Consider the following 20,934-nt stretch of genomic DNA (forward strand, 5'->3'; position numbering starts at 1 on the left):
AGATACAGCAGAGGATACGGCCTTCCACGAAGGTTACGGCATCAACACGCCCTTCATAACACCACGTCATTCAACGTAGATAGAAGGACCACGCTTTATCATAGTTAGACCTTGACTTGATATCTACGGAGACACCATTATGCATCCTTGTAGCTCCCGCAATTCCCAAGAGATACGCCGGATAGGTAAGGCAAGCATGGGATCAGTAACCACCTTATTCGCGGAAAGCTGCTCGCAGATCTGCATCGACAATTTCCTGGTTATTGAAGTCGGACTGTCTCTTTTCAATCATAAGACAGACAGACAGGCCTTGGTTTTCAAGAGTCCGATGGTGGGATTGCATGATGCGAGATCGGCTCATGTGCATATCGAACCCTCCGAATCAGTACGACTCTCGTACAGATTGCCACCGCAAGACGAGATACGGGGATTACGGTTGCACACGACGAAGTATCATTTGCAGAAACCCTAGAAAGAGAGACAGGAAGGAATACAGTACAGTGGTTCACGCAGACGCCTGACTCTACTACTACTACGACGTGATGCTTTGTCACACGGCAAAAGCCAACCACCCACAACCACCACCAACAACACTGTCGATACCACCGCAAGGAGGGGTAACTGCACGTTGTGAACCAGTCGTCAAAGTGAGGCAGACAATCAGAAGGCATGGCGGTTATCAAAGGAAGGCCACTGGCCCTGTATGATATTGAAGGACTTGGCAGCGGCCTGAGGCCACAAGGGCACGGGCCAGGCAAGGGAGGATAAAATACGCGTTCAGGATCACCAAGACTGTATTTCCTTCTTCATCTTTCAGTATCACGCTCTTCGAGGCCATTGAAGATTATTAGCCTGAATTGAACCATGAGTTCCAAGCCCTGATATTACAGCCCTTGTCACATGCTTACACCGGGCCAGTGCCGATCGTATACCAGAGACGAAAGTTCGGGCACTTTCGTCAACTATTGGCGTTGAACGGTGGGCAAGACATTGGCTCGTTGTAGTAGCTCGTAACCCATAGCCTAATGGCATCCAAAGACGTTTCCCCCCCCTACCATAAATAATAAATACCCAAGTCCCCGTGCAACACCTCTTCCCACCTTTCGCCTCCGGTGTTTTCAAGAACGACACAGTGGTAGACAAGACTATCATTCTCATGCCGCCAACTATGGATATTAGCGTCATCATTGTAGGAGGAGGGCCGGTTGGACTGACAGCAGCCCACGCATTCTCCAAGCTCGGGATCGACTTCACCCTTCTCGAGCGCCGCGACATTATCGCCGAAGATGTCGGCGCCAGCATCGTTCTATGGCCGCACGGAATACGCATCATGGCTCAACTCGGCTTGCTGGACCAGCTGTTGTCCATTGGTACAGGATTAATGTCGGGTACATTTCAAACCGTAAATGGCAAAGCCTTTCTTCGGACAAGCTCTCCCCAACTGTGCAAGACCAAGTAGGTCCTTGATATCCGCAAAACCTAGTTGAAAGTCACTCATCACAACTCCCACAAAAAGCCATGGAATCTACCCCCAATGCTTCGCCCGCGCGGAGCTCATCTCCACTCTCTACAACACCCTCCCCCCCTCGGCCCGATCCAGAATCCACACCTCCAAAACCGTCACATCCATCTCTTCTGTTCCTGGCGGCGACATCAAAGTCCTCTGCTCAGACGGCACCTCCTACACGGGAACCTTCACCCTCGGCGCAGACGGAATCCACAGCGTAGTCCGCAAAACCATCCTCTCCCTTTCCCCCCCTCCCATCACCCCGTCCCCGTTAAAAACGCGCTACTCCCTCCTCTGGTTCTCCCTCCCCCTCCTCCCCACCATCCCGGCCAGCTCCGCCTTCGAAGTCCACTCCAAAAACCTCTGCCTCCAAGTCCTCGCAAACGAGAAATCCAACGTCCAATTCTGCTTTCTCTACCAGCTCCTCCCCCCTGATCACTCACCCTCCAAGAAATTCACCCAGTCCGATATCGAAGCCATCATCTCCCGCCCTGATGTATCTTCCCTCCCGCTGGGGGGGTCCGGCCTAACAGTCAAGGACGCCTGGCCGTTAAAGTCAAAATGCGGCATCACACCGCTAGAAGAAGGCATTCTCAAGCCGGAGTGGCATTTCGGAAACCAGATGGTTCTCGTCGGGGACGCGGCGCACAAAGTCACGCCGACGATTGGGCAGGGGCTGAACATGGGCTTGTTGGATGTGGTTTCGCTCGTAAATCAAGTGTCCGAGTTCGTGGGCTCTGCCGGGTCCAGCCGGGAGAAAGTTTTGGGGGGTTTGGATGGGGCGTTTAGACGGTACCGAGCGGAGAGGCTTGAGAGCGTGGAGGAAGATTACAAGAGGTCCGGGGTGGTAACGAGGCTGACCTGCTGGCGGGATTGGCGGTTTAAACTGTTCGACAGGGTGGTGATGCCGATTCCGGGGGTCGATGTCCTGCTTGTGAACAAGGTTAACTCGCCCATCATGGCGAGGGGCCTTGTGTTTAGGGGGATAAGAGTGGAGAGGGAACCATTTGAGGGGAGGGTCAAATGGAAGGAAAAGATGCCGCTTCTAGACGAAACAGCGCATGATGAGGGCCTCTTGGGCAGGCGGCAATGGTAGAAAATGAAAAAGACGCATTGTAATACCTAGGATTCATTGTCTTCCCAAACAAGATAAACTCGGGGTATATAAGTAAGGTTAAAAGCCACAAGAAACCAAATGACTAATGCACCAGAAATAGACGCCATGCCCATTTTATGTAACCACCCTCGCCCCGACGCGAAAGAAACCCATCACCCGAGGTTGAACTCGCTTGCCGAGTTCATCGACAACATCTTCATCTTGGCCTTCATCCTCTTAGCCGCATCCTCATCCACCTGGCCAAACTCGTCATCATCAAACTTGCTCTTGCTGCCACTGCTAGGTTTGGCAGCACCAGAAGCGCTAGCCCCACCACCCTTCTGCCCGTTGGTAGCTGGCGTAAATTTGTGTGTCCTCCTCGAGATACCCGATCCAATACCACCGGGCGCCTCGCGCAGACCGAACGCCTTGGCCATGTGTCCAAGATGCAGTTGCGTCATGTCAAAGTAGACTCTCTCTTCGCGGACGTGAGTGGCATAAGCTCTGATGTGAGATCTGAAAGCTTGTCTGCCGGCATCAAGCAAGGGGTTGTCCTTCTTCACTGGCTGCCTATTCTTGCCGCCGGTCTTGCTGAATTTACCCTTGTGGCCTTTGGGTCCTTCCTCGGCATCCTCGAATCCGGGCGCGGGCGCCAAAAGACGCTGTTCAAAATGCAGCTGAAGAGCCTCAGCACGAGTGGCCCACGTCTCCCGCTTGTTGCTTTCCGTCTCGGCATTGTTTGTTTGTGAGGAGGCTGGAAAGTTGACATTCGTGGCAAAGCCTTTCTGCAAGATTGATTCATAAAGCTGGGGTGTTATGGTGGCGGAGGATGGCAGGATGCTGGTGTATCCTTCCTCAGGACCAGGGAGCAAAAAGAGAACCGCTTTACCAGAACGACCAGCTCTGGCGGTACGGCCGATGCGATGAACGTGATCAGGCACCGCAAAGGCGGGATCGTACTCAATAACCAGGTCGACGGCCGGCACATCGAGACCACGAGATGAAATGTCTGTCGTGATGAGAACAGCCGGATCCTTGCACCCCGAGAAAGCCTTTAAAGTAGCACTGCGAACCGGTTGCGCCAGGGAACCATGAAGTTTATGGAGCATTACCCTGGTGTTTGCGGGTGAGGTGATATAGGCAGCCGGTGCCACCGTGGTTTCGATGTGAACATCCGGTTTTTTTGCTGGTGCGTCACCCTCTTGGGCTGGTGGTGGTGGTTCGACCGTCACGGTGTCTTTCAGGACCTCGTAATGAAAGTCGACCGAATCAGCACAAGAGATGAAGATGATTGCCTTCATAACCGACCCCTTCCTCGCAAATGTCGACTTGAGCAACGCAATCAGTGTGACCAGCCTCAACTTGGCTGGCACAATGATACACGACTGTTTCAGCTGCGCAGGCGCTGTGAAAGCAGACTCGGTGCTTCCACTGTTTTCCGCAGCATCCTTTTCCATCTCCGACTTGGAAGCGGTAATGTGCACCGCATCCTCCAGACTGATCTCGCCCAATTTCTGAACGTTCATCTTCATGGTAGCCGAGCACAGAACCGTGACCCTCCTCTTTGGCAGCACTCCATCCAGTACCAGTCCCTCAGAGTTCTTGGTTGCAAGCTTGTCCGCCCTAATCTTGCCAACGATCGCCTTGATATCGTCCTCGAAACCCATCTCCATCATCCTGTCGCCTTCGTCCAGCACCAACCATCTCACAGTTCCTACATCCAGCACCTTCGTATTATCCAAGTGATCCGTCAGTCTTCCTGGAGTCGCAACCAAGATGTTGACACCCTTCCTTAACCTCGCCTTTTCCGAATGCTTGCTCTCTCCACCGATAACAGTTGTGCAGACTAGCCATGGCGCGCACCTGAGAACCTTCTCGAGGACTGCTGAGATTTGCTTGCAGAGTTCTCTTGTCGGCGCAAGGATGATCGCAAAGAGTCCCGAATTTCTGTGTACCTTGGCATCCTTTTTGGGAGTGCCGTCCTCGTTCATACTAAGCTCCATGATTCGATGAACAATGGGCAACAGATACGCCAGCGTCTTTCCGGAACCGGTTTCTGCTTGAAGGAACGCATCGCTGTCGTCTTTGATAAGCACGGGAATTGTGTTCTTCTGAATCGCCGTCGGGGCTTTCATCTCAAGCTTGGTGGCCAGGTGGTGGGCTACTCGTCTCGCCAGGCCGAGTGTGTGAAAGTTCTCTGCTTCTTCGCTGAGGGGCGCATTGGAAGGTTTTGCCGGCTCGGCGGGTTCGGTGGGCGCTTCTTCGTCGAACTTGGTCACGACGGTGGGGATCGAAGTGAACAGGCTTGAAGAGACAAGACCGGTCTTCATGGCGTGGGTTGGCACCCAAGGGATGTCACTTGTCCTGGGCGCTTTCGCCGGTCTGTGATCGTTGCCATCGTCGTTACCTCGTGGTCTTTTAGTAGGTCGATTCGGATCGTAGGGCGCTCGTGGTTTGGCAGCTGGCTCGGGGCCTCCTTGCGATGCGGCTTTCGCCGACTTGTTGGCTTTAACGCGGTCTCTCCAGCGGCCGCCCTTGAACTTGACCTGACTGACGAGAGGCGCATCGCCAATCTCAAAGTTCAGGAGCATTCCATCGTCGGCCATTTTGCTGATTGGTGTTTTGGCGGTGTTTACTCGCCTTGGTTGGACGGGGAAGGTTTTGGTGGGAACGTGTCGGCAGAAAAAAAGTTGGCCCAGAGCTGGGACCCCGCGACCGACCATCAAAAATTAAGTGGGTCCCGAGTTAGCAGCATCGCTTGTGGAGACGCTACGGCTGCCAAACTTGTGCAGGTTATGAAGGTAACACAACGACGTGCACATTTTCCCCTTATCCGTACAGTGATTATACTCTGCAGAACATCAGTGGGAATAATAATTAAGATTACACATTACCTACGGTATTAAACCAGCCATGCTAAATACGTCTCGGTCATCATCTCATACACACCCATCCTCCTTTGCCCTCATGCACATATCGTTGCGCCGATATGTTGAGCTCCGTGCTCATGTCGATGCCGAAACCCTGAATATCCTATCTCGCTACTTGGAAGTCCCGAAATACGACGATGAGGCGTCCCATGGTCCTCGCTTGTCACCTTGGAAGCCAAGTTCTCTGCAAATGGCGATCGTTTCCGGAGCTCTGGTCCGTAGTAGTAGATGGCGTAGACGGCGCAGACAAGGAAAAGCGAGATGCAGAACAGGATGGTGCTCGCAATCTCTAGGTGTTTCGAACCTCCGATATTTGTGTAGAAGGGCGTCGCCGGTACTGTGAGAACGCCTGCCAAGAAGTCCCGGGACCAACCATTCCCGCCCGTCGCCGAAGCTGAATACGGCCCGTACGCGCAGATCATGTACTGTAGTGTGGTCAGCATATTGGACTCTGGGACAAAGCAATGTGCAACTTGCATCAATCGTGGCCATGTATATGGAGTAGTTGGCAATGCCAATGATGGCAGATCCGACCATGGTTCCGATCCAGTGCACCGGCGGGCCTCCAGATGTCCAGGCAAATATGATTAGACCAAGTGGCAGACATGGTGCCGTATAGAGCAGCCACCACAACCTCGATTCATACTGGGCGTGTTCATCGCCAGGCTTGAGTGCTCTTTCCTTTCTGTTTCGTCGGATGGCTGGGATAAACGAGATCCAGGCAATGATGTAACCAATGCCAATAGGAACAAACGCCAGCCCGATGTCCACAGCCGAAAACCCCCATTGTCTGTAGACCAGCACAAATGATTGGATCTGCATGAAGATCAGGGCGTCCGAGAATCCAGAGAGCAAGGACAGCGTGAGAACGATAGGCTCAGTAAGAAACATCCGGAATGGGCGCACCCATGTCCAGATTAGCTCCTTGAAGGTAAAGCGCTGCCAGAAAGGCTCGATCTCGTTGGGCCCGTAGAGGTTGGGCGACTGTCCAGACTTGCGACGTTTCTGAGCAATCCTGTCCAGCAGGATGGTCGTTCTAGTTTCTGGCACAAAGATCAGATGCAGAAGTTGAACAAACACGCCGAAGATTAGCTGAATCCAAATGGTCCATCTCCAGGGCAGATATTCTTCAACAAACCCGCCAATGATAGGCCCCAGGATAGAGCCGCCGACAGAGGAAAACACAATGTAGGCGACGGCGCACTGTTGCTCATTCGGTTCGAAGATGTCTGCAATCATTCCCAAGGTCACACTTCCGCCAGCGGAAGATAAACCTCCTAGTGCACGACCGACCATGAGGGAGGCAAAGTTTGGTGCCAGGGCAACCGGAAGACACCAGATATTGACCAGCCCGAGGGATAGCTGGAGGATAAGCTTTCGTCCGAATTCTTCCGACCATGGTGCCCAAAGCTCGCACCCGAAGGCGTAAGTGATGAGGAAAACTGCAGCTCCAGCACGAGCTGCCTGGGCGCTGACCCCAAACTCCTGCGATATCCCGTCGATTCCATTCGAGTAAAGTGAGGTGTTGAAGTTCATGGAGGTCTGCACCAGAAAAATGATGGTGAGGATGGTCCATTTCTTCCTCGTTGGGAAACAAAATCCCAACTCTTTCCATGCATCTTCCTCCTTCAGCTCGATCTTGTCTGTTGGAGGAGCGTCGGTTGCGGAGAATTGGCGAGCGGGTGCGACTGTCTTGCTGGGCGGAACAGCGCCGGTTATCTCGTCATGGCTGGTATCTGGTCGGTCTGGAGTAGACGCTTCGGGGTCAGTTTGGTCGGAATCCGCATGGGTTTGCTTCTCTGGATCCTCTCCAAGACGGCCAGTCGATATTTGCGACATGACGTCACCGGACGAGTATTCAGGGGTATGTAAGGGTCCTATTGATCCCGTAGGGATAACGAGTAACAACTGGAAAAGGAAGAAGGAAACGAAGTGAAAGTCCCTGCATTCAGAAATGTCATGGGGGAGAGGAATTCCAGAACGAATATACGTTCTGCCTATGAAGGCGAACAGCATCACTTGATGACATCGGTTTGCGAAGTCTTGGGCGGAACGCCATCACACATCACACGAGCTGCCAAAAGCTCCGTCGCTTTCCAGAAGAACCCGATCATGAATCGCGCTGCGTTGAATGTTGTTCCTGGAAGAACGAAACAGGCCACGCAAGCCGCACACCTGTTTATGACCCCGAAGAGGGGCAAAACGACGCGCAGGGACCTTGGGTGCGGATGGTTTTCGCGACGGTGGAAGCCAAGTAGAAGGACCGGGAGCAGGGAGGAAAGCAGCGGTGGGGAGGCGTTCAATTTGCCGCTGAAGGGTATAAGAAGTAAGCCAGATAATGAAGAGAATTCAGGATTACAACACTCCATACTTGAAGTATGAGAGGCAAATAACTGTGCAATATCGGCTGTCTTGTGACATTTCGAGTTTGGGTCGACGTTGGATCTCGAGAGATAAAAAGCGTTGCTAAGCCTATGCCAAGATAGCCGCCGATTGGTGGTGGGGTCACGCTAGCGGGCAGGGGACCCGGAGATCCACAGCGTCCACCTTCCTGTTCTCCACATTTCACTTCACATCATGAGCTTCAATGACCCAGTCCTTGAGATATATGTCCGAATGTAGCTCGCAAATTGCACTCCTTCGCTTTATCTATGCCCCACGAGCGAGCGAGTCAATTACGTGTAAGCCTGGCAGGGCACTCAACGTCGGGCGAGTGTTCAAGAGCGAGCCGACAGAGTCGGTGTCGGCATTCTGATGTCCCGCTGCAGGCTGACCAACGGCAGTATCGCCAGTCAGGTCGGACACGAGTGACTGTTGTCGGATCCGATCTGGGGCTCAAATGATAGAGTAAGTAGAGGGATACGGCTAGGTAGGTACCTGGGTCATAAAAGTAACCGTATCGCCGGTTGCAGCAACTGGACTTCCCCAAACACCGACTCCGAAACGTGCGCCCTAAATATATTAGCCAGAGAGAACTTGACGGGCCCAAAACAGTGATCGTCTATTCTCTGGTCTCGGTGTTCCGGACCAGCTCCAGGGCAACTGACAGTCCCAGAGGTCTTATTTAATCAAACCACCATCAGATCGACTTGCCCTTCAACATGCCCCCCATCAACAACCTATTCCGGCCCTTTTTTGCCCAAAACAGCAGGCTTCTCTGTCAACCCTTCTCGACACCTAGACGCGCCGAAGTAATGACGACCCAGGTCGCTTTCGCAGCCGCCGCTGTTGGCATTGGCGCCTATGTGTACATGAGAAGCGGTGCTACTGCAGCTCCCGCCACGTCGGCCACGAGTGCCAACAGCGACACCACAAAGCCATACTTCAGCGGCTTCGGATTCCGCACCCTCAAGCTGCACAGCTCCGAAGTCGTCAACCACAACACCAAGAAACTCCGCTTTGAGCTTCCAGATCCGAATCAGTCGAGCGGCCTCACCCTCAGCTCCGCTCTCTTGACTGTCTCTTTTCCCCCTACGAACGGCCGGTGGACTCCCGTGATCCGGCCTTACACACCCACCAACCCTCTGGACGAGCCCGGGTTTGTCGAGTTGACGGTCAAGCTCTACCCCGACGGAAAACAAAGCGGATACTTGCACTCCCTCAAGCCTGGCGACATCATCTCCTGCCTTCGGATACCCGAATATGTCTGGCAGCCCAACAAGCACGATCATGTCGCTCTGATTGCAGGTGGAGCTGGCATCACGCCCATGTACCAGCTCATCCAGGGCATCTTGGCCAACCCCGAGGACAATACCAGGATCACTCTCGTTTGGGGTGTTAACGGTGACAGGGATATATTCCTCAAGAAGGAGTTTGCCGAACTGCAGTCAAAGTACCCAGGGAGATTTAGAGCCGAGTATGTTGTTTCCCAGCCAGAGGCCGGCTCGACGCATCGCAAGGGATATGTGAACGGGAAAGTACTTGAGGAACTCGGACTGGGCGCCAATGAGGCGAAGAACAAGAGCATCAAGGTCATGATTTGTGGGCCGCCGGCGATGGAAAAGGCATTGAAGGGGGGCAAAGGCCCGTTTGCCAACAAAACTGGCGTTCTCCACGAGCTGGGCTACAAGCCTGATCAGATTTACAGTTTTTGAGTGCGGGAATGACTGAGGGTGCTGAGTGTATGATTATAGGCTAGGGAATACCAGGTTCTGATTTACACATCAAATTCATAGACGATTGTTGAAATCAGTTGTGCAAGAATTGACACAGTGCTGTAGGCCTCACCCAGCACCAAGGCCAGATCGCTCCTTCTTCACAAATCTGATCGTTCCACCTTTTGTTGCTGCCAGCCTTCACTCTTGTCAAGATTCAACCCAAGTGTTTTCCAGTTTTTGTTGCTGGCGCCATTCATCCTCTTGGTTTTTCCACCTTGGGCCTTCACTTTACCTATGTTATCTACATCCATTTTAGCCCGCTTGAAATCTTCACCATACGGCACCGATTATCCATCACGACTATCCATCAAACTGCCGTGCCACATGCCTTTTCGACTTCCCCTCAAGCATCTTCCCTCGCGATACCTCTCCATCGCTCCCGAATTTGCCAACCGCCTCAAGACCATCAACCTAGAAGTCGAACGGAAAGTCCCATGCCTCGCCATTCCCACTCTGAGCGACCCTTCGCTCTGGTCCAACCCTGCCTTCATTTCTGTTGATCCTCTTCCGTTCAAAATCTTCCACGATGTTTACTACGACAACAATGATACCTTGAGCTCCCACGGTCTCTGGGTTCGGCAGAGAAATGGTGTGTGGCAGGCCAAGGTCAACCCATCAGTCAGGAGAGGACGGGCAAACACAAGATTCGAAGAGTTACGGATAGAATCTGATATCCAAAAGGCTGTCGAGGCTATCACCAGAGTGGAGGCGCAAGCCACAGCCAATTTCGGGCTGAACAAAATGGCTGACTTTACAACCTACCGAGAAGGGTGGAGAGTGGATGGCGACTTTATGGTTGTGAGAGACAATACTAGCTTCGGGTGGGGCGTCGTTGAAATTGAGCTGGAGGAACAGATAAAGTGTGTGGGGGGAGAGGAAGTCGATGAGAAGTGGAAGGAGAGGAAGATGGAGGAGATGGATAGGAGAATCGAGATGTTCATGGAGAAGTATAGCTGGGCATGGGGTAAAGGGCAGGTGAAGGGGAAGCTGAGTGCTTACTTGGACATGACGAGGGGGATCAGAAGTGGAAGGGTGAGGTAGTGTCGTACAGTCACCTCAAGATAAAGAGCATGTGCCAGGCATTCAAGGTCGTGGAAGCTTGATGATAGCCATTCAGATAGAGTTTTGCTTCGAAGAATCATCGTTCTGGGTGACCGCAATCCTCTATCTCGGGTGGCATAACCTTAAGTGGAAATTGCTTTTTAAAATGTGAGAGCATAAAAGTCACCAGACCGCAAAGTTGGAAGCACTCCCACAACCTTATATAACCAGCTCTTTTTCCTAAGCCCTATATAACCATCCTCTTTTCTCAAGACCCTTTTTCTTTTCCCCCACGCCACACATCACACTGGTACAATGGAGAAACAAGCCTGTCATTTTAGAGTGCTCACCACAAGACCACAACCTCACCACACCACCAAAATCCCATCACAATACCAAAATCCTCACTCCAGTACCAACCAACGCATAATATCTGCCACACCTCAGCCAATCCCCGCAACTACCTACGCCAAAGACGAGCATCACCCCATCAAAGATGTGCCAATACATCACCCGACTCTACCCCTGCGGGTATCAGTCTCCCATCATGATGCTCCGCTCGTGCGATTCAGACTGGAAGCCGGCCGGCACTCCCCGGAAGCCGCGTTGCCCTCTGGTGGAAAAGTACACCCAGTTCTTCAAGTCCAACCTCGAGAAGATCAAGATGAAGGACAGCAATGGCTGGGACGGCAAGGGCGCGTTTTGCGAGGGATATGACAGGGATGAGTGCAAGATCCGTAGGGCTTGTTTTGCGAACCCCAAGGGTCCGGATTATTCGACCCGGCTGGAGGCCTATAGAGAGGTGAAGAAGATACTTTTGGGAGAAGGAGAGGAGGAGAACTAGGAGTGGATATCAAGAAGGGAATTAAGAGGGGGGGGAATTGGTTACACAGGAATAGGAAAAGTAAAGGGGGATATTAGGAGAGAATGAAAGGGGAAAAGAACTGGCTGCGGGGGAGAAGAGTCTGGTGTTTTGGTGATGGCGGTAATGCGTTTATGTAGTTGCTATGTATTCGGCTTGGAGTGGGTAAGTAAGCAGGGGTTTTTATGTCAGTAAGGTTGGCTTTTACACATGTTTTCTGGTAAATGTTTATGATTTGCAGTAACGAGGAAACACATGAACCATAGATCGACCCTAACATAGTTATCATGCAACCCGATATCCATCCCTCAGCTCTGGCGGAACCTGAAATGCCCCATAGAACGCCACTCGGCCCTCTTCCAGCCTCTTTTACAGCTTTTCACCCTCAAGATCATATCTTTGCACGTCAGATGCCACCTGCACAAAGGAAGAAAACCCAGCCACCTTGGCTATTTTCCCGGTCTTGTCTGGCATGTCCTCTCCCACACAAACTGGTGTTCCGCTTTGACCAAACACTCTAGTGTTGGCAGGTTGCCCGAACTCGATAGAAGATCGATCTGGCAACCAGGTTTTTCCAAGTGGTTGGGTCATCGCTTGGATCAGCGGGAGCTTTAGACAAGAGGTTTCTGAAAGATCGGCTGGGCCTGCTCTGTTGGTGGACGCGGAAGATGCCTTGGCCGACCATCTGTGTAGCTAGAGTTGTATACCCAGTGATGGAGGTAAGTATCAGGTACCTGGTATCTTAGATAAAGGGACGTACGTACCTGACATCGACTATCTACTACTCCAATGCTCTTGGCTTCATCTTCAATCAAGCTGTCATCCAAGAGAGCGAGCTTGCTTGAGTTGTGCTTGATTCCTGGCCATTTGTCTTGTGACAGCCATTGGAGTGACAACTTCGGCTTGGATGAGTTAGCTGCTGGTTTCAATGCAGTCCAGCCGATGGTATCCACCAAGCTGACATCGTGGGTGAAGCCCGAGGGGAAGGTTTGCTGAGGAGAAGGGTCGAAGACCCTTGTAACTTTCCCCAGCTAAGTAGGTAGGTACATATTCCAAGGTTAGCCAATGCCTTGAAGCTTTTCAGATGCGCATTTTAAAGATATGCTTACTCTTACCTCATGACCGTGTTTTGCAGAAGCAATTTGGATGTTGGAAGCCCAATCAGGTGTTGCTGCACCTGATTTGGCCGTTACCGCCGTCATGGCAAGTGTATCAGTTGATACGGTGATGTATATTTTAGTCTGGTCTGCTTCAGGAATCACAAGGACCTCAAGCTTCCCTTCAAGCCGGTCTTTGGATTTGCTTTCACTGGAAGAAATCCGTACAATACTCCCAAACACCGCTTTGAAAGACAGTGTCAGAGGCTAACCTACCACATCGGTTGCGGCAGGTTGGTTCGCTGTAGATGGCTGGCGTCCGATTGTAGTTGTTGAAGATCCCCTGTCAGGTGTACTGGTGTTGACTCTGCTCTGTCAGCAGTTGGGTAGAAAGACTCTCGGATGAAGTTGACTTTGAATCCCCCAAACTCAGCAGGGTACTTGTGCAGCTCCTCCTGGTAGTCAAAGTCCTCTGGGACAATGACCTGCAGCTGGTGGTTGATGAGATGATAAAAGCCAATAGCGTGGGTTAACAAGTTTAGAATCTCCTCGACGGTCTCATTTGCCAGCGGCCTGATTGGTGAGATGACGATGGAGTGCGGATCTGGAGGTTGAGACATCAGGGGTAAAAGCGGATGATGGAACCGAACTGGGATGACGACGGGAACCTTGTCCACCGACAGGGGTACTGACCCCGAGTCGGGGTCAGTTACAGTATCTGGAGTTGTGCATGTCCAGTAGGCGTTATCGGGGTCCTTTTTGCTAGGCTCAAGATCTTCTTGCAGTGCATCCGGCAGCTGCTGTAGACTCAAGTGGTCCACCATCTCTACCATGGTCTTGGATTGTCTCCTGGACCGGCTTTGCTTGACCTTGCCTGCGTATAATTCAGACTCTGGAGTCCGTCTCTTGGCTTTGGTAGACCCTAGGGCCTCAGGAATCTCAAGCGCATTTTGCTTTATATTCTCGTTCTTTCTGTTTGGTTTGAGACCTCCAAACTAAGAGTATTTTGGTGAATAAAACCAGTGGGAGAAAACTGAAACGTCGCGGATAACTCGTTTTTGCGCTCTTTTTAGGATCGTCCGAAGTCTTCCGAATACCGTCCCAAGTCCTCCATGGCTTTGCACCACACTGACTTTTTTAGGCCCAACAGGAGTGTTTTGCCGATTTGGTGGCGGTAATGATTTGCTGGAATTGGCGAGCCATGGATGAGCCAGGCATTGTCTTATCGTAAATCCCTTTTCAGGATTGACAATCAAGATAAAGTCAATCAGACCCACCAAAGCCGTTAGTCTGCTGAGGGCACAAATCGCGAAAGTCGCGACTTACAGGCTGGGTCACTGATTGGATCCCAATACGGTGACTGATACTCAAAGCGACCACCCAAAATCTGTTGATTCAAGTAGTAGGGAAAGTCCTTACTCATGAGATCCTCAGATACGGGAGGTAACCGCAAAGACAAATATTCAAGACCACCCCCAGCGCCCAAATGTCAACTGTTTTGCCGTGGAGCTTTTGGGTGATATTTAGGGATAGAAGGGATACAGTGCAGTACTGGAATTTTCTGTACGTCAAACCTGAATCATGCAGGGAACAGAGTTTTTGGATTACGTGCTATCATCGACCGGTATAACACAGATTCGGTAGCATGACTTTGGTCTTGACCCTTGTTCAAGTGATACTCGGTGCGGCGCAGGTAGTAGGGTCGTTCGCCCCCATCACAGGGGACTGACCGGACGAAGCTAGGGCAATGAGCCCTTATTAACTTCAGATGTGGTTATTGAAATATCCAAAGCAAAAGTTCGGAGTTGTGTGTATAAAATAAACAGTTCTATCCTCAGGGGCTCAGGGGTCAAAAAGTCTCCACCCTGATACCCACCCAGATACCCACCCAGCCTGGGGTGGATAACAAAAATGATGGTTATGGTCTCTCCCGCCGGGAATTGAACCCGGGTCTCGAGCGTTGACATTTGAAGCTGACAAGCTCACATACTGACCACTATACTACGGAAGATTTGCAGGTGTTGGCACCTGTCGTAGCTTGCATTTCGAGAGTGAAATGTGTGTTTATCACTGTCGGACTGTACGACCTACGAAAACGGGCGTGGGCTTGTGTACATACAGCGAGTTCCTCCATGCGCGGCGAATTGGTCCGAATGCATCATTTTAAAATACGAAATCGGGTCAGCCCATCGTGTTGATTACCTCAAACTTCACAGTTCGACGAGGATGCTTTCTCTTAGACGCTCTCTTTGCATAAGGTACCTATGTAACCCAGCACCGTCAACTTGTCGATTCCTCCAACCATTAATCAGCACTTCCCTTCCATGATGTCAACCATGATATGAACCAAATGCAACCTCGCTATGATCAACTCTGATAAAAAATGGAAAACAGAAAGAAAGCAAACCAGCAACTAAGAATGCTCCCAAATCTTGAACGAAAATGGGCTACTCTTCGGCCTCCCCCTTTCAGGGCCAAACGTTTCTCTTCTCGTCCTCTCAAGCACCTCTGGCGGCGCAAACCCATAATACACCCTCCCATTCCCAACAGTTGAGGCCCCGGTCGAATTGGCCGTAGTTGGCCTGTTCGACAACCCTGTCCCAATCTGTGGCGTGCCGACGCTCTCCCGATCAGAGATAACCCCATACCCCAGCCTGGTCTCCTTGATCTCCCACGGCACCTCGCCCCATTTGCTTGTCTTCCACGGCAGTTCCTCCAGGCAAGGAGCTCTGGTCGCTGCTATAACAGAGGAGACTTTGACATCCCTGACATGGTAGTTGTTCTGCGCCAGGGCCGCGGTTCCCAAGCCGACGCAGATGATGGTAGCCAAGATGGCAATCGAATAGGCTATCCACAGATCGCGCTGGACATACAGGTACGAGTTTGCGATGCGGGTTTTCACGCAGGGGTATTTCGGACTGGTGTCGTCTTCAGGTGATTCGGAAGCTGTCACGCCGGAGCGGGTCTGGGGTTCCGCAGCCCATGATACTATCATGAATTGCGGGTTGGAGAGCAGCGAGAGGGTGATGTTCTCGTAAAACTCCTGAACAGCGTCCATGAGGTTCGGAACGGCGAGAAAAGTAGCCTTGTCGATGAGCCGAGTCTGGGTAGCATCTGTGGTCGGATTCGGGAACGGGATGTAATGAATCTTGCCTTTTAGAAACTGACGAAAACCCAGACCTAGGGAATGGTACGCGGCTGATAGCCGGTAGAGCTCGTAGTCCGGATAGGGAAGAATATAATTTTTCTTAGGCTGGGCAGTCGTAGTGTCATTGGTGCCATCCGAAAGAGTGCTGTTAGCAGTCTCCAGTTTGGTATCGATGATGGGCTTCAAGTGCTCTTTTTGGATGACTTTAGTCGACTGGGAGGAGAAAGTATGATTAAACTGAACAGTATACCGGGTTACGTAGTGTTCACATCGAAATATGACTGGTTCGTACCCGGACTGGAAATCAGCGTTGTCCTTTTTGGATGGCGGCAGAGCGTCGTTTGGCCTTGTGCGAACCGAGTGTCCTATCCAAAGGACAGGCTCTGTGCGGAGGGCACCCAAATGTCTCGGAAATGGCTTTTTAAGGGGCACGCCCCCTTCCAGTGTGTCAACCTGCGGTCTGGCGTATTCGCCGGCCATAACATCGGCAATGTAGGCATAATCTCCTTTTGGGATCAGATCAGAGGAATCAAAAGGTGCTCCTCGATCTCGAAGGGCTTTGTTATCCATATTCAGGCCTCGACCTAGTTCATCACACTTGTAACCTGGTGCCTCAAAGGTGATAACATAGCTGCAATTCCACCCCCTTCCGCAAGTGTCAAGAGCCACATTTTCTCGAGGCACGACATTTCCGGAGTAGGCGGTTTGCTTTGTCACCAAATCAGCAGGCTGGCTAATGCCATCCCAGTAGTCGTAGAAAGTCTGGTTGTAGGGCTCGAAGACCTCCGACGAGTTGGTCAGTGTGCAATTCCAAAGCGAGAGCGAGAAACCGGGGTAGCCATAGAGTCGATCAGCCAGCCGCCAGTTCTTTTTGCGTTCGGTGTCGAAATTGAGTGTCCGCACAGTGCTACACTCGGCCTGCTTTGCTTCTTCTCGAAGCTCGACGGTGAGAGAGGAAGGAGTCAAGATGACGACGAGGGGAAACAGCCTTGCTCAGGGCGGCACACGGTCAGTTAAATCTTACACACATGGATTTTGAAGAGCGACTTACCACATAATAACTGCAAGGAAAATCACCACCTTGCTTTTCCTCCAGATCTCGGTGTTGAACAAGCCTGTCAAGTCTTGGCTGATGGCGAAGATTCCGTCGACGGTCTTGAGCCTCAAATGGCGCCTTCTCACTGTTACCCAGACCTGTTGCCGGTACGCAAAAAAAACGGCAGCGAAGAGGGATGCTTTAGAGGCATACGAAAGGAAGCCGCCGAACCTCATCATCTTCAACTGGTCATCCGCTGGCTTCCCGTTCAAGCTGACATAGAAGGCATGATGGGAGCCTGCAAAGACGATACCAAGAAACATGGCGGCATACATCACCCATGGTGCGTTGAGCCAGCTCCATGACCAACGTGGTGGTCGTAGCGGTGGCTTTTCTGGGCCATCCGGGGACAGGTCTCTGTTCTGATATTGAGAATAGAAGCCGGGCGTGTCGGGTATTCCGGCGTAATACTCGTTTTGGTGAAGACCATGGGGTATTTTGGTCTCATCATATGGGGGACTGCCAAAAGGGGAGGCTTGTCGAACTCGGCGGTAGTCTGTTGTCCCGCCTTGTTGATTTATACCCAGCCCAATGCCTGCTTGCGACCCATTCCTTTCTGTTCTCTGGAAAAAGGTTACACGTCGAGGTAGGGGAGGGGATGCTGGGGAAGAGGTCATTTCGGGAGTCGGCGCAATAGGGTCTGACAAGGTAGGGTCCTGTTGTTGGAGGCCATGATAGTCGGCATTTGTCGATTGCTGCTGACCGTATTGAAGTGTGTGAGAGGCCATCGCTTCTCAGCAAAAGCTGCAAACGTGCTATTCCTATTGCATTCGGGTGGCAAGGCGGGATGGGTTCGCTAGGTTTGCGGTGATGATGGCGTGTGTTAGTGCGTGGGTGAACATGGAGGCCCGACACCAGATGCACAGATTACTGCTTCCCAGACTTGAGATTTTGTGAAGAAATAAAACACCCAGGGGTACTCGGGTGCACGTCAGTTCTCGAGTCCCGGTATATAAGAGGAGCATGGGTGGCAGACAGGGTCAACTCTTGTCTCACCACACTGAAGACGGGAAGCCATCAACTGCCAAGAACAGGGCTTGTGAAACAGAAGGTGCAAATGCTGGTCGCACTGCAGGCTGGGAATAACTCATGGGTCTGGCAGGATATAAAAGGGGGGGAACCTGACCAGTCGTGGGATTCTTCCGAGAAGGCGAGGAACAAACATGGGATGAATCCGCCCACAAAAGCCCAGAGGCCAACAGCACGAGCGGAGCGAACAAGTGCGGCAGTGCCGGCTTGGGCTGTTGACGATCAGACGTATCTCTCATTACTTACTGCACACACCTGACATTAAGCAACCGAGATCTGGACATTTCCGAAATACCGAGATTCAAGACCACTCGGAATAGCTCCTCACCGCTCAGTGGTGCCAGTTCCCGGGTAGGGCAGGGTTCATGGAGGCTGTGTGCGGATACTGCGTGGCTTCATGGACAATCCTGCAAGACAAGAGCCATGGAACCAACCACAGATGGTATTATCGAGGACTCGTTCTGCAGCGGGGGTACTCGGATCACCGCTCTCGAATCACTCTGGATTGTTGGTTGGATGGTGTTGGCTGCCCGACTATTGGCCGCATTTTCGAGGCCGCGCGCTTCAAGCTCGGCAAGCAAAGGCACTTGTTACTATCGGCACCCTAGCAGACACTCCTAACCTCAAAGATACAAACAAAGCTTTGGAGGGAGATTATTGCAGTTTGAAAACTGCCGATGAAAGCAAAAATTGGAGAAGAGAAGGGAAGCCCGCATCCGCAGTTTTGGTGGGATGTTGGACTGGGCTTCGACCACTGGGAGATATGCCCCACAATGCGGCGCCAACACGCCGGTAGCACAGTGCGCAGAAGTACGGTCATAATGTAGCCTCCTTCCCCCACATCTGTCATTGCATACATAAAAGCCCAGTTGTTTTTGAATATCAATCAAATGATTCCCAGACAAACACTTTGTCTATGATGAAAAGGTGCCAATGAACAAAAGGTACATCTACTGTAAGTCCTGGATATTGAAAATATGGGCAAAAGGATAGGACGAAACGTGATTTGAACACGTGACCTACCGGACTGCAGCCGGTTGCTCTACCCCTGAGCTATTCGTCCTGGGATTTTGATTTGTTTGATGTAAAACTTTTGGAAACTTGGTATTATATAACAAGCATATCCAACCAAAATCAGCAAACGTCATGCTCGGTCAATAGCTCCGGCAACTGCAACCCGCCGCACTCCACAACATGATCACCACACTGCCGCCTCACATCATCGAACAGTAGGATTTGTTCCACGGGACCGCTAGACCATTCCTTAAAATACGCATGTAAACGATCGACCCTCCACATTCACAACACCCACACTGATGACGCAGCTCGGACTCCCCCATTCGACCTCGGAAATCGGCAGCTTATCATCTTGAAAGGATGCCACCGTTATGTAGCAGGCAAATGCCACCGAACCATAGTCCGCACGCATGTCGGTTTAACAACACTGTCATTTTGACGTAGTTACTCAATACTACGCTATCTGTGTCCAGAACCCTCCAAGTATCCTCCTATATCGGCTCCGACTGCTTTTGAACGACCTTTGGAGGTATGACAGCCCCGCCGTGCCTTTCCAATCATCAGTCGCCTGTCCTGGACCAGGTATATTTCAAAGACCACTGGATGCCAGAAAGCTGGTAATCTTCTCAAATGACTTGGCAGCAGTCGTGTGGAAGTTGATGCCATGCCCCGTTCGGGGCAAGCTGATGGCCTTGAATGCCTTCGCTTTTGAGAAAATACTGGCCCCGGGTTTTCCAAGGACACCATCGCAACTGTTTTCTACCTGTTAATGGCTGGAGTTCTATGGTAAAAAGAAACTGACTCACTCTGCCATACAGTAAGGGAAATCATATTTCCCTGAGAGTATCTGTGGAAATGCGGTCGGTTAATCTCAATCTTTTAATATATTCAACTGCGCACACTGCCTGGACTGCAGGAGCGCCATGTCGTTACAGTTTCAACCAAGCCTTGAACTACGGGAGCGATGCACACCGCATTGCTAGTGGTGTGAACATCCTGGTTCTGCCAAGGTCGTGCCACCAACCATCTTGAAATCAAACCATCCCGAAGAGCCATGGAAGCACTTTCGCGGGCACATACCGTATCGAGTTGCCTCGATTTACCCGGTTTCTGGTGGGCAGCGATCTGGACGTCAGCTGCCTCAAGGAACTCCAGCCCGTTCAGATGAGTCGAGTTGTAACTGAAGCCTGTGGTGTTCCGCCAATCCAATCTGTCAACCCCCCCATCTCCTCGTATAGAGAAAACGCAGTCTTCGGACGGAGCCTACCAGTCAAAACAACCCCATCAACCAGCTTCCTGTTCTTCCTCACAACCTCGGATGAGATCGCGCTTCCAAAACCATGCCCAACAAGCACAGTTTTCGAAGGCCGCCCGGTACCACCGACATAATGCCCGCCCTTGACCAGCTTTGCCAACTCGGTCAATATGGCCACTTGGTTCGATAGCTGCGCAACATAACCCAATCCTTGTTCCGACTTCTCCACACCCAACCGGTCATAGTAAAAGATTGAGTAGCCCTTGGTCAGCAGCTGGCTGGGGATAGTAACCATTTCACAATGAAAAAGGATCCAAGCACATACGTCCGGTCAAAGTTTAGCCCATGTGTTCCAAATCACCGCCGTTATTTTACCCTTTGGATCCGGTTTCTCGTGCCCGGGGCGGCAAAATGTCGCCGAGATGGTGTATGTCTCGGTCATGTTGACGGAAAACGGCGAGAGGACCGAGGCCGAGGTCTCGGAGGTGTGGCTGGCGATGGTGGCGACAAAGTTAGCGACGTCAAAGTCGGACTCGAAGGGATAAAGTCCGAAGACTGCGTTGTTGGAGCAGACGGTGACGTAGCTGTTTACTCCGGCGCTTCCCCAACCCGAGCTAAGCTATACTTGTGTCAGCCACAGGCATATGGCTTAAACCAGAGGTGTTTTCCCGAACTATCTACTGCGACCACTGATGCAAT

At 51.7% G+C, this 20,934-nt stretch overlaps 9 protein-coding genes and 2 non-coding genes across 11 annotated transcripts; 5 read left to right on the forward strand and 6 right to left on the reverse strand.

Annotated features, from left to right (window-relative positions):
* Window positions 1–1,066: 1,066 nt before the first annotated feature.
* QC764_0047910 (uncharacterized protein) lies at window positions 1,067–2,623 on the forward strand. Its single transcript, XM_062940357.1, has 2 exons — window positions 1,067–1,455; window positions 1,517–2,623. Exons 1-2 carry the CDS (start codon window positions 1,157–1,159, stop codon window positions 2,601–2,603), a joined length of 1,386 nt encoding a protein of 461 aa, XP_062801204.1. The 5' UTR covers window positions 1,067–1,156; the 3' UTR covers window positions 2,604–2,623.
* DBP7 (ATP-dependent RNA helicase dbp7) lies at window positions 1,110–5,275 on the reverse strand. The gene is made up of 3 exons (XM_062940358.1): window positions 2,781–5,275; window positions 1,216–2,435; window positions 1,110–1,166 (listed from the first exon to the last, which is right to left on the reverse strand). Exons 1-2 carry the CDS (start codon window positions 5,207–5,209, stop codon window positions 2,336–2,338), a joined length of 2,529 nt encoding a protein of 842 aa, XP_062801205.1. The 5' UTR covers window positions 5,210–5,275; the 3' UTR covers window positions 1,110–1,166; window positions 1,216–2,335.
* A 293-nt stretch (window positions 5,276–5,568) lies between these two features.
* QC764_301410 (uncharacterized protein) lies at window positions 5,569–7,372 on the reverse strand (the record flags this gene model as incomplete). Its single annotated transcript, XM_062945270.1, has 2 exons — window positions 5,569–5,958; window positions 6,011–7,372. The coding sequence occupies 2 exons, from the start codon at window positions 7,370–7,372 to the stop codon at window positions 5,569–5,571; spliced, it is 1,752 nt and encodes a 583-aa protein (XP_062801206.1).
* Window positions 7,373–8,727: 1,355 nt separating this feature from the next.
* On the forward strand, window positions 8,728–10,731 carry QC764_0047940 (uncharacterized protein; the record flags this gene model as incomplete). Its single annotated transcript, XM_062940359.1, has 2 exons — window positions 8,728–9,619; window positions 9,947–10,731. The coding sequence occupies 2 exons, from the start codon at window positions 8,728–8,730 to the stop codon at window positions 10,729–10,731; spliced, it is 1,677 nt and encodes a 558-aa protein (XP_062801207.1).
* Window positions 10,732–11,227: 496 nt separating this feature from the next.
* QC764_301433 (uncharacterized protein) lies at window positions 11,228–11,575 on the forward strand (the record flags this gene model as incomplete). Its single annotated transcript, XM_062945271.1, has 1 exon — window positions 11,228–11,575. The coding sequence occupies one exon, from the start codon at window positions 11,228–11,230 to the stop codon at window positions 11,573–11,575; it is 348 nt and encodes a 115-aa protein (XP_062801208.1).
* A 387-nt stretch (window positions 11,576–11,962) lies between these two features.
* On the reverse strand, window positions 11,963–13,523 carry QC764_301436 (uncharacterized protein; the record flags this gene model as incomplete). The annotated part of the gene is made up of 4 exons (XM_062945272.1): window positions 11,963–12,286; window positions 12,358–12,624; window positions 12,709–12,901; window positions 12,967–13,523. 4 exons carry the CDS (start codon window positions 13,521–13,523, stop codon window positions 11,963–11,965), a joined length of 1,341 nt encoding a protein of 446 aa, XP_062801209.1.
* Window positions 13,524–14,615: 1,092 nt separating this feature from the next.
* QC764_0047970 lies at window positions 14,616–14,701 on the forward strand. Its single transcript has one exon. It is a non-coding gene; the product is annotated as a tRNA-Asp (tRNA).
* Window positions 14,702–14,916: 215 nt separating this feature from the next.
* QC764_301440 (uncharacterized protein) lies at window positions 14,917–17,662 on the reverse strand (the record flags this gene model as incomplete). The annotated part of the gene is made up of 2 exons (XM_062945273.1): window positions 14,917–16,826; window positions 16,890–17,662. 2 exons carry the CDS (start codon window positions 17,660–17,662, stop codon window positions 15,104–15,106), a joined length of 2,496 nt encoding a protein of 831 aa, XP_062801210.1. The 3' UTR covers window positions 14,917–15,103.
* A 782-nt stretch (window positions 17,663–18,444) lies between these two features.
* On the reverse strand, window positions 18,445–18,783 carry QC764_0047990 (uncharacterized protein; the record flags this gene model as incomplete). The annotated part of the gene is made up of 2 exons (XM_062940360.1): window positions 18,445–18,549; window positions 18,601–18,783. 2 exons carry the CDS (start codon window positions 18,781–18,783, stop codon window positions 18,445–18,447), a joined length of 288 nt encoding a protein of 95 aa, XP_062801211.1.
* A 171-nt stretch (window positions 18,784–18,954) lies between these two features.
* QC764_0048000 lies at window positions 18,955–19,026 on the forward strand. Its single transcript has one exon. It is a non-coding gene; the product is annotated as a tRNA-Cys (tRNA).
* Window positions 19,027–19,569: 543 nt separating this feature from the next.
* QC764_0048010 (uncharacterized protein) lies at window positions 19,570–20,677 on the reverse strand (the record flags this gene model as incomplete). Its single annotated transcript, XM_062940361.1, has 4 exons — window positions 19,570–19,680; window positions 20,061–20,167; window positions 20,248–20,509; window positions 20,597–20,677. The coding sequence occupies 4 exons, from the start codon at window positions 20,675–20,677 to the stop codon at window positions 19,570–19,572; spliced, it is 561 nt and encodes a 186-aa protein (XP_062801212.1).
* Window positions 20,678–20,934: the final 257 nt, after the last annotated feature.

Source organism: Podospora pseudoanserina, chromosome 3, assembly GCF_035222485.1.
Source record: "Podospora pseudoanserina strain CBS 124.78 chromosome 3, whole genome shotgun sequence".
Classification (NCBI taxonomy): Eukaryota; Fungi; Ascomycota; class Sordariomycetes; order Sordariales; family Podosporaceae; genus Podospora; species Podospora pseudoanserina.

Coding starts and splice junctions, on each gene's coding strand:
- QC764_0047910 (XM_062940357.1), top strand. CDS start 1,157: ATGCCGCCAACTATGGATATTAGCGTCATCATTGTAGGAGGAGGGCCG. Junction 1,456..1,516: donor CCCCAACTGTGCAAGACCAA/GTAGGTCCTTGA, acceptor TCCCACAAAAAG/CCATGGAATCTACCCCCAAT.
- DBP7 (XM_062940358.1), bottom strand. CDS start 5,209: ATGGCCGACGATGGAATGCTCCTGAACTTTGAGATTGGCGATGCGCCT. Junction 2,436..2,780: donor GCAAGCGAGTTCAACCTCGG/GTGATGGGTTTC, acceptor GTTCACAAGCAG/GACATCGACCCCCGGAATCG.